At 34.3% G+C, this 11,843-nt stretch overlaps 1 protein-coding gene across 2 annotated transcripts; it reads left to right on the top strand.

Moving 5' to 3' along the window:
* The first annotated feature begins 1,586 nt into the window (after nucleotides 1–1,586).
* On the top strand, nucleotides 1,587–11,456 carry LOC132185024 (uncharacterized). Of its 2 annotated transcripts, XM_059598839.1 has the most exons (12): nucleotides 1,587–1,794; nucleotides 2,048–2,126; nucleotides 2,211–2,298; nucleotides 2,632–2,781; nucleotides 3,054–3,185; nucleotides 4,477–4,615; nucleotides 4,708–4,746; nucleotides 4,827–4,901; nucleotides 8,058–8,117; nucleotides 8,498–8,562; nucleotides 9,303–9,393; nucleotides 11,214–11,456. In XM_059598839.1, the coding sequence occupies exons 1-12, from the start codon at nucleotides 1,711–1,713 to the stop codon at nucleotides 11,256–11,258; spliced, it is 1,047 nt and encodes a 348-aa protein (XP_059454822.1). In that variant the 5' UTR covers nucleotides 1,587–1,710; the 3' UTR covers nucleotides 11,259–11,456. The 2 variants fall into 2 exon arrangements, with proteins under 2 accessions (XP_059454822.1, XP_059454823.1); XM_059598840.1 differs by lacking the exon at nucleotides 11,214–11,456 and having other exon boundaries at nucleotides 8,498–8,593; nucleotides 9,303–9,392.
* Nucleotides 11,457–11,843: the final 387 nt, after the last annotated feature.

The raw sequence follows: 11,843 nt of genomic DNA, 5'->3' as shown, positions 1-11,843 counted from the left end.
CTTTTTCTTAAATTTTTATTAATTTTTTTTTAAAAAAAATTTAAAATAATATTTTATTATTATTTTTATTAGTGGGATATATGTCCCATTTGTGGCCATAAGATTTCTGAGATGAAATTCTAGCCATGAATTGAATATTCTCCAGTTCTGGAGAGATCCTGTTCTAGATGAAAGGATCATTTTAATAAATGTGAAATGCGAGAATTTAATTTGGTACTTTTAAAACTCAAGTGACCTTTTAATGTAATAAAAGGATAAACTAGCTAAATGAAATTGGTACCTAGTAGTTAGTACTTACCGCAGGGGTGGACCTACCTTAATAGTTGGGTCCTTGGTAACCCAATTTTTTTTTTTTTTTTTTTTTAATGTTATTATAAAAATATTTTTTTTTTACTACTATGACAATGTCAATGACGACTTTTGGTAATTTATACCGAGAGAAATTTGTTAAAGATTTCACTACAAAGATGATAATAGATGGATTTTATTTAATGAAAACGGTCGTCAAGCATAACTTGAAGTAGATGCCAAGTCCTTTTCTGAATTTTTTTTTACATGTCCATGGTAAACTAGAAAACTTTTGTATTTGAAATGAAAGTTATTTTGAAAGATGATTTTATAAACATGTACATTTTATAAATAGTTATGACTTATGACTAAGGGTACGTTTGAAATTACGATTTTTTGGTAAGAATAATCTGCGTTTTTAAAAGATATCGCAAAACGTAAAGTGTTTGGCATTGTAATTTAAAAAGTACTTAATCTAAAATAGAAAAAAAAAAAAATGCGATTTCTATAAGCATGCTATGAGGTACTTATTTGAAAAATAGCGAATTTAAACCAAAATCACGATTTCGAATAACAAATATTTGATAAAAATTACTTTTTAATATGTTTTACCAAACACATTTGCGATTTTATAAAGTATCAATTTCAAAAACACAATTTTTAGAAACACAATTTTTAAAATTACACTTATTGAAATTCCAATTCTAAATGGACCCTAAGTATGAAAATAAATTTAAGACTTATCTGTTTTGTTTTTACATAAACACGAGCACACACACAGAGACGAACTATATATATCCATGCATTTACTTATTTACATAAGTTTGGACCCTAAGCAAAAAATTATAATTTAGCCCTTACACAATACAATTATTTTACAACTTACTAACACGTGTCAGTATGGATGGAGGAATGGGTGGGCGGTATAGGCCATGCCCCTCCAAATTTAGACGGAAAAAAAAATTTTAAGGTAAAAAAAGGTACAATTATTATTATTTTTTTAACTAAAAATAAAATATTAGTATTTGTGACCCGGCAATAACAACATATACAATATTTGAAGAAGAAAAGCAAAAAGATTTTGATTGAAATTGAAATTCTATAAACTCACTCACGCAGTTTCAATTGCATACTCCTTAATGTGGCAGTAAAAATTACCATTTAATTTTAAATAAATGGTTATTGAATTTTAAATTTAATGATAATTTTTTACTATTTTTTACCATCACCTCATAAAGTATAGGCTTGAAAATATAAATAAAATTAGTAGCCATGAACTACTGGCCAAAAACAAAGAAGAAAAGCAAAAAAATCCTAACAGAACTGAAAAATTGAGCCGCTGCCGTTTTCACTCCAGTAGAAACAGGGAGTGTGAGCCATCAATCACAAATACAGGTGGCTGGCTTCACTGAGAGGAGGCGAATGACTAGTGCATCAGCAGCTCCGGCACTCCGTTTCTCCTTCGCTTTCCCAATCACAACCTACACCACCAAACTCTCATACCCAGTTTGCTTCTTTGGCTTCTCACCGCTATTTCTTGATCTCAGATAGCTTTTACTTCACGTTTGGACTATAGGAAATTTGAAAGTTCTTGTTAAAATAAGCTGAATTGTATTTTTGATGAATGAAAATAAGCTGAATTGTTGTTAGGCTTATTGCTGAGTTTAGTAATGTACAATCTAAAAAGAAACAAAATTTCATAATGTTTCAAGACTTTCATATATTTTCTCAGCAGCCAAATGGGATGTCGATTTTGCAGGGTTTCGGTTCACCTGGGCACAGAAATGGTCTAAGGTTTGTGGGTTGTGCTTATACTGCTATTTCAAGAAAAGGGCAAGGTGCCTTTTTTGCTCTATCTCTTTCATGGGGTTTGTTCCCAGTTTGGACTCTGGTATTCTAAAATTGTGTGGTGAAGTCTGCAGGTGCATTTGACCCAGAGCTTCGGACAGTTCTTGAGCTTGCCACGGACTCTGAGCTATATGAGCTTGAAAGGATCCTTTTTGGCCCCAGGTAAATCCATTTTTCTTGAATTAAATTTCTGTATTTTATTACCCACTTTTTGGTTACTGACGAACATGAGGAGGAATATGAAAATATTATTATTTTTAAATATCATTTCTACTATTCTGAGAAATAAAAGGGCACGCTTCAATTGAATCAAAGAGTTTATACTAGTCTAATTTGGGCGCTGTTATTTGTTTTCCTGAATCTTAATAATGGAAACTAAAATAAATATTATTTTCTTAGTGAACAAACAGAGGATTATGTTTTTAGCAATCTGAGATTCCCATGTGATGTTGATACATTTAGTCTATGATGGTTTTAATATTGTTGATATTTCAGTTACTTCAGTCCTTTGCTAAAGTCGATAACAACCAGAGCCGATGTGGACCATGCCATGATTCAAGAAGATCTCGAAGAGCGAGAAGATTTTATAGCAGCACTGGAGTCACGTTTTTTATTCCTCGCGGCTGATGCCCGATCTACATTAAGGTAATTGAGTGCAGGTACCTTAAGTTACAGTGACTAGGTCAATATGCAGCTAAGAGTGATATTTTAAAAATTCAACGAGTTGCAGACTTCTTGGAGACAATAGAAGCTTGTATTGATATGGTCTAAGTTGCACATTAAAAATCAACTTATGATTGGTCCTGGTTATGGACTCTGTTTGCTTTTATTTAAAATTTAACTTTATATTGTTCTTGTAAGAGCAGCGATATTTTGAGTATCTGCTTTATTTTATTCCATATGGTGTTCTTGGGTAGGGGTTGGAGACCATCATACAGAAATGTCTTGCTTTCAGTGAGAAAAAAGTTAAACATTCGATGCTCAAGCAAATTATCAACTGAAGACCTTGAAGTAGAAATTTTTCTTCATCTATTGCAGGATTATTCAAGGTACGTTTCATAATTAATCCTCCAGATTTGACGATATTCTAATTTTGTGTAGAATTGTTATCCTATTTGATATCTCAATTTTGTTATTCTCAAGGAGGTAGAGATTAAAAAGAACTTAAGAAATGGAACTTGAGCAAGTGGATTGTGCAATTTGCTTGTGGAGCGACTTGTGATCGTATAAACCTATAGAATATTTCCTAAGATCGGTGTAAGTGGATGTTTTGTTATGTATAGATGTGAGCCATTAAACAAATCTGTTCATCAAATTATTGGAGTTGAAGTGATTAGTTTGATTCGGTCACGTGGCCTGATTATATTGAGAAATTTAATAGTAGAATGGAGCTTTGAGGCAGGATCAGATAACTAAGATTAGAGAAGTTGAGCTGAGATTTTCTGCTAATTTGCAACAGAAACCAATAATCGCATTGGAAAGATAGAAGTTGGTGCTAGCTTAAGATGCTACATGGACAATGGGAAGTCTGAAGATCTCAGTTTCTTGGAGATTGATTCCTGAAGAAAAAAACCAGAACAGCTCCTACCTTGATTGTAAATGAACCAAAACCACTAATACTCATAAGCGATGGTAGATCTTCATATCTTGTCCCCAAAATGCCAAGGTAGCCTTTTTATGGGTTCCTCAGATGAAAATTGCGAGAATATATGTTTCAGGAGATCCCTTCAAAGTTTAAAGTTTTGGGGTAGAAAGAGCGTATGATAGGCAATAAGGGTCCTAACATGTGTGCATGGGTGCCATCTGCATGGGTGCAGAAATATAGTGTTTCACTTTTTGTATAACAGATGGTGCCTTCTGGATGGTAGCTAATGCTATCTGATATTTGATTGTTCAAGTAGTACTGTGCAATAGTAAATGGCTTCAGGACAACGCGAAGTATTACCCTTTGTGTGCTGATCCTTGCGACTGCTGAAACAATGCTTTGTATCAATTTTCCATTTTGAATTAATCATGTACTGAAAGTCATTAGTTATCCTTTCTGTTTTAGTTTTGTTTCACTTATATAATTTCAGTGACAGATCTTTGTTCATTGCTATCTGTTTTGACTTTATAAATTCTTAGAGGATCACAAATTCTTAAAAAAGGAAAAAAAGTTTCTTATAGGGGGAGGAAACTTATATGGCACTTCACTCTCCATCCTGTTTTTATAGGGGGAGGAACCTCCCCCACCTCCTCCTTATAGGACAAGATGGATGATGAGGTTGTTGTTCCAAGACCCACCGGATCTGTGTTTAACTTACAATCAAAATTGTGAAGCTTTTCATTGCCTTCTTGTAGTGAAGAATTCGGTACTTTTCCACACATAGGGGAACACTCTAAGGCTTCTAATGATCAAGGCAGTCTAGAACGTGGACTTAGTCAATGGAAGGTGGACACCCTTGCTGCTGTGAACGAGCTTCGGTCAATGATTTTGAAGGTATGGTTAGTTTTACTACACTGATTTATTTTATGAACAAGTCTATCTATTTGAAGTTGATCTCCTTTTTTCCTTGTCCTTTTGATGTGAAGGGTGGTGGTGTATTTACTTTGGCAAAGATTTACGAATTGGTAAGTAAATGATTTATGTACAGTTTATCTTACTTGGGTCTTTTGTTTGAATCACTGAAGTAGCTTTCCCTTTTTGGTAGTTAGCGAGGAGATTATCTGGGAAGGTCTTCTTAGAAGCTGCCAACTATCAGATTAAAAAGGAATTCATCAAAAAGGTACAAGTTTGACATCATAGTTATGTAGTCGTAAAGACAACCATAATAAATTCATGTATGATATTAATGTGAATAGAACCTATATATTGGTTTATTATGGCTTCATTGTCATTACGCTTTTTTTTTTTTTCTAAGTGAAGATCCAAAGTCTGAGCAATATTTTGTTTCTATTTCTGTTGCAAATAAGATTCAATATTCTCTCCTTGAAATTTATTCATTTAAATGTGAGGAACTTCATGTGCTTATTCTACATCCTTCAATTATCTATTTTTATATTTTTGTTCTTTTTAGCCCTTTGGTCTAAAAATTAACTTTGGCATGTTTCTGCTCCGACTGGGCTTTGTCTGTTTAACCTGTCTATCAGTATTCTACATGCCTGAGATCTGGAGCGCTAAATTGATGGATACTACTAGATGTTCAAGAAATTTTAGCCAATATAGACATGAAAATCTAGATATTGGTCTCTAACAAAACATGAGAAAATCTAGACATTGGTCCAAACTTGATGCATGCGCTACTTGGGACATTTGCTGGTAATGTTGTTGTACCTAAGAGCCATATCTTTTCTCTTCTATGCTGGTGGTGTAGTTGAAGCACTATTTTGTAAATTTATTACTAATAAAAAAACAGGAGTTACAACAAGTATTTTGATATCCCAGATTTCTGGGTATGGGCGTGTTGGTGCCATGTGTCTTATTTTGGGTTGAGTTATTGGGTCATGATGTGTTGTCCTAGTAGCTTGTGGCTTAATTCTTTGTCCAACTTTTTTTTTTTTTTTTTGATAAGTAAACAAAACACTATTAAAAGCGCAAAAGACGCAACTCAAGTATAGAGGGAGTATACAGAAGAAGAAACACCTAGCTAGAAAGAGAGAACAAGCCAAGAAAATCATGAATACTAAGCAAATTGAGATCTAAAGTAGCTGTCCAGTGATCAAACTTCCTAAAATCAACTAGTTTCTAACTTGACCATCTAAATCGTGTTAGAATATGAAGTGCTTCCTATATAAATTCTATGTAGAGTGGCTTCTGCCTTTTTCTTCATTGCGATGTGACTTCCGCTATGTGGAGTGCTCTCTTTAGTTGTTTTGGGTTATGCCTTTAAGCTCCTTTTTGAGGGTGTGATTTACTTTTTTCTTGAGTGCAATTGCTTAGATATTATTTTAGAATTGGTGTCGGAGCGTCTGCTGTACTTTGTTTCGTCTTGGGGTTGTATCAACCCTATGCCACCTAGAATTGGTTGGAATTTTAGGGGGAAACGTATAATTTGCTAGAGGATGATGGCAAAATTTCCCTATGCGCTTATGAAGTTAAGACTGGTGGAAATGCACTTCTATTTCCGATTTGAAGCTTGCAAGCTCAGTAACGGTTGAGTGAGCAACAAGAATGTGGTGCCTGCTGCTATTTTTGAGCAATTGGAATTGCAAATAGAGCCATGTCCTCAATAATATAAGGTAGCATGACTAATGGAACTTATATTTTGGTTTAAAATAAGTGATGCATTTTTTGTTGACAGATGCCTCACTTTCTTCTATTTTGAATTGGTTGATATCTGTAAAGTTTTGTCTAGGAAAGTTCTTCTATGGTGGTTTGCTTGCTATAGAAGAAGCTTGCTTACCTTGTACCACTAGGATGTGTAAGAACTTTATAAATATGTGCAATAGACAAAGTTTGGGTTATCTGAGAATTGGGTTCCTGATATTTTGGGGGAGTGATGGGGATATTGGAGAGCATTGAAACTAGAGGTTGTCCGTGGCTTGGGCTAGCGATCTAGGGTGTTATGTATCTCTCATCCTTTTGTAATTTTTTTTTAACAACAACATTGGTCAAAGAGTCAATGAATCAGCCTGTAGTCTAATAATATGGAAATCAGCTATTTATCAACCTACTATGGTTGAGGTAGGAAGGAATAAGGATTTAAGAAAAGAGAAAGTATATAATTTTATTATGGTTTTGGTTGATGTGGCAAAGAAGAGAAACAACAACATATAAAATGCATGAGAAATTACTTATCAAAAAAAAAAAATGCATGAGAAAAATATTGAAACAATTACAGAGGAATTTTCTTGTCTTCTTCTGCATTGCCTTTGGAAGGTAACAGGTAGTTCTTTTCAAACTACAAATGATAATTAGCAAATGAAATTTCTAACGACCCAAAATGTTTGCTCTCTTATAAAAACAAAAGTTATATGATTTATAGGGAAGGGTGTAGCCATCCAGCCCTAATCCATAGGTCTAGACTAAGAAACTATTATTATTATTCCCTATAGAAATTAATTAAAATCCTAAAGTATCATCCTAGGAAATTCTATCTTGTGATTGAGTTTATTAGCCCATGTGGGTCCAAGTGGATCCCATAAATTATAACCTTTCCTCTCCAAACTGAAAACCTATGGGTTGGGTTGTAGAAGGAAGACCATAACTGGTCAGAAACCTACTTATCAAAAAAAAATAACTGGTCAGAAACCATTATATGGCCTATAAGCCAACCTGATTGGAGAGCCGAATCTCAAAAAGGTCATAGTTATAGCATAAGAAGATAATTTCATCTAAATATAAGGAATTATCGGACACAAAGTGAATACATTTTCAAAAGAGAAGAGGTGGCACCAATTTTGAGGACAAGATAGGTGAAAGTCATTAAGTTTGGCCATCTAACACAGTAACTCGTAAATGCAGCAGAAGAGTGGTTTGATTGAAGCTATACAGGGATTTGGGGAGGCAAGAGGGGACAGGGGTAGAGTTGGGAGGCAAGAGGGGACAGGGGTAGAGTTGGTGAGATAAGACATGCATGCAAGGATATTCCTTCGGATAAAATTGAAGGCCCAGAAAGGATTCATTTAGTGACTCCATGTACTTATGGTGAAGGTTTTCTTGAGTTGGCTAGAGTAGAGTGTGACTGTAATTTATGAAGGCATGTTTTGCCTTTTTATGCTAATTATTTTATTTATCTTGGAGATAGTGCTTATAACAATGATGTGAATTATGTCTTTGACTTTTCTTCTAGTTAAGTGATATTTTTCGTGGTTTTAGTACATTTTTTTTTTTTTAGCTTTTCTAGATATTTGAAATATAAGTTGTGGTTTTATTGACCACTGTATAGTAAATAATATATGCATCTGCAAGACTTCACCTGACCTTAATACTTGGTTTTCAGGGTGGACATTTAGCTGCTATTAATCTCGAGTCTAGAGCCGCCTTGCTTGCAGCTAAACAGGTGAATACTTCCCCCCCCCCCTCCAGCTGCTAAACAGGTGATTTTATCCTTATGATGATTCAATTTCACTGTTGGTGCGTGCTCTCATGAAAAAGTATTTTACTGTATGAAGGAATTTTTTGATAGATATGTTATAATAATGGAGGGGCATTGATGCAAGAGTGCATACATTGTAATTTGTAATTACATGTATTAGAAATATTTGTTTAAGCAAACTGTCATATGAAGGTTTACAATGTAATGTTTTTAGACTTAATTTTATATGCTAGAGTTTCATTGTATCTTTTTGAGTGATATAATCTGTTTTTAGACTTAATTTTATATGCTAGAGTTCTATGTGTTTTTGTATCAGAACTTCTCATCTTCGTAACTGTTGACAGGGATTTAGTGGTGCTGCCGCAAGATATCTGGGTTTTAGAAGCATGACGACTTTGCTTGGCCCAATGTATTGACTCTTCTGCCCTGCATTTTTTGATGTAATTTACATTTGTTGAGGCTGGTTTTGTTTTTCGTTTCTTTTCACCCTGAAATTTGCTTTCTCTGTTTGTTTGTCACTACAATCTATATATATTTAAAGTTTTTATGTCATATGTATTAGTTCCTCAAGAGACAGTAGCAATGTTGTTACAAGCATGTGGTCCACTTAAGCACAAACTAAAGTTGTATCTGTTCAGGTACTTAACAATTTTAACCAAACGAAAAAAGTCATGCTTCCTCTTTGGGTGAACAGAACAAATCAGTGCTCTGTTTTAGGGTTAAAGAGAGAGCAAAAGAAAAAGAAAAAATGGATGGGAAGGAAGAGAGAGAGAGAGAGAGATTGAGAACTTGTTCATATTTAAAAAGGAATTGCCCAAAAATTAGAAAAAAAAGCTTCTTAGTGCTTTGGCTTTTCTAAAAGGCGCGCTAAAGGCGTGCCTTAAGTAAACGAGCTATGTTTCAAGTATCAGAAGTGCTTCACTTTTCGAGCTTTGCAATTCATTCTATAAGTGTGTCTAGACATGCTTTTGACAACACTGGCTGTGGTGGTTAAATTTGAAGCACATTTGTTTTTGGCTGTCTCTTGTCTGCATTAGGAGTTGACTGTAACATGTGCTTGCCTTTCAGCACTAGAAATTTTTACCTTCTGGTTTCTTTTACGAATATTGGCATCTTCTAGGAAACTTATTTCATTTGTCTCTTATGCAGGCTTTGGGGCACATTTCTGGCAGATGTTGTCATTCAAATGCTTGGGACTGATTATGCTAGAATTTTGCGAGCAATTTATGCTTTTGCACAGGTAATATATTATTATGCTTTTCTACTATTACACCTTTTCGCTTGTCACCTCGTGAGATCCTGGTCTCTAATGGCAAACCCATCTGAATAGGGTTATACATATGATGGTGATTGACATTGTAGTCCCTGGGCTATCAGTTCATTTGGGTGGATCTGTTGTGGTCTCAAGCTCATCATTAAGATCCTTGCACCATAACCATAGATTATTCTGATTGTGATCGGTACTTGGCATATTGGTGTATGATATCAATTTGGTCATCAATCCAATTATGCGGACCTACATGTTCCTGGATCTGTGTTAGTAGATCATCATCACACCTTAGGTGTGGACTTGCAATTACCTAGTTGGCTGGTTTTAGAGTAGATTATCTTAGATAAGCTCATCTTATTGTGAGAATCATCTTTATCTTGTTGGTTAGAAAAATTTATTTGGAGAAACTTCAGAAAGCCCCCTTGAACTTCCAGCCGTTTTGACATACCCCTCATGAATTTTCAAAACTCTTACTTAGGCTCTCTGAACTTTGGTTTTCTCTCACTTTGGACCATTTTAACGTTAAAGTCAAACAATTTGACTTTTTATACCTATTTTACCCTCCCCCAAAACTACGTCGTTTTGTGTCCTAAAACTACAACACCTACCCAGCCCAAAATGACGTCGTTTTAGGCATTAGTTTTTTTATTTTATTTTATTTTTTAAAATTTTTAATTTAAAAAAAAAAGAAAAGCAAAATAAATAAATAATAATAATAATAATAAAAATTAATGCCTAAAACGACGTCGTTTTGGGCTGGGTAGGTGTTGTAGTTTTAGGACACAAAACGACGTAGTTTTGGGGGAGGGTAAAATGGGTATAAAAAGTTAAAAGGGTCCAAAGTGAGAGAAAACCAAAGTTCAGGAGGCCTAATTGAGAGTTTTGGAAATTCAAGGGGGTATGTCAAAATGACTGGAATTTCAGTGGGGCTTTCTGAAGTTTCCCCAATTTATTTATAGCTTCTTGTTAGATTGATTTATCTCGTGTACTCATAAAAAAAAGATTGATTTATCTTAAGAAGGTTGTTTTTGTAATTTAGTATTGTATCTTTGCAGTACATAATAAAGATAAATCTCAGTGGGTAGGTAACTTTTCACTCCCACAATTTCATTTTTCCTACTTTCTATTTTAATTTAGTAGTAGGTATTTTTCTTCTTCTAACTAGGTGTTTCTTTGGTATACTTCATGCGTAGTTGGGTTGCACTTTTCGCTTTTGATGATATTTCATTACTTATAAAAAAAAAAAATTAGTAGTTGATATTTGGGTAGTGGCGGAGCCACTTGAGGTTTTGGGGGTTCCGCTTTTAATTTTTAATTTTTTGTTGTTTTCCTACGCAAGTCCCAAAAAAAAGATTTTATTTTTTTATTTTTTTATTTTTTTTCTCTCCTTCTTACGCAAGTTATCACTTGGCACCCTCAAAAAAGTTTTAGCGGCACCCCCAATATGAATTCTTTGGCTCTGCCCACTGTATTTGGGTAGACTATTATGTTCTTGGCTTTGGTTTCAAGCTTCTTTGCTATGTTAGTTGCAAGATCTATTTGATTGTATTGGACCCAATTTGAGTGTGTGTTAGGTTCATACAATTGATATTCATACAAAAGAGGAAGGAAAAGGTTTATACAAATGATAGTATCATGAAAGTCAGCACTTTTCTCTTTTGTTGCTGAGAAATGATTTCTGACTTGCATATTGGTGCCCAGCCAAAAAAAACTAAGAAAAAAGAGAAGGAAAAGAGAATCCTGTTGATATTTAGGTTTCTAACTGCCACTAAATCGTTGTTTTGCTCCAGATCCGCGTCACCCGCACGTATAGATTACCATCTGATGCTGACTGAAGAATTTGATGTTTTGGAAGGTTGCATTTTAAATACTTGAGATGGTAGATTGAGAGCTTCTGTTGGTAATTTTGCTGCTTTGACATGAAGGTATATATATACTGGTTTGGCTGCATGACAACCTAGCTTTGTGGATATTGTCCATAACTTTTGTTTTGTTTTTTTTGACTCTCTATAATGAATATGGATTTACTGACACTTGGTAAATTGGATTATCTTTCTAGTATTGTGGTGCGAATTAACTCTGAATTTTGTAAAGTGAAGATTCATCTTCTACCTTATCACCTACTCTATCTATCTCAAGTCTCAACAAGTCTCAACATAAACTTCCAGCTAATGTTCATCCTCATGAAGTTGAAGTGATGATAGATAATAAGTTATAAGTGTTGTAATTCAATCTAAACTTCTTTGTACTTAATTATACTCTTCACGCTCCTGAATCACACCTATTTCACATTGATTGACGTAGCGTGTTTTAAGTGACTGATATGAAAAGTTACTTAAAATATGCTACGTTAGCCAGTGTGAAATGAGTGTGAAGAATAGTATTACTCTTGTACTTATCAACGGTTACAAGATACATAC

The sequence above is a fragment of the Corylus avellana genome, chromosome ca6, assembly GCF_901000735.1.
Source record: "Corylus avellana chromosome ca6, CavTom2PMs-1.0".
NCBI lineage: Eukaryota > Viridiplantae > Streptophyta > Magnoliopsida > Fagales > Betulaceae > Corylus > Corylus avellana.
This window is presented reverse-complemented; position numbering and strand designations above follow the sequence as displayed.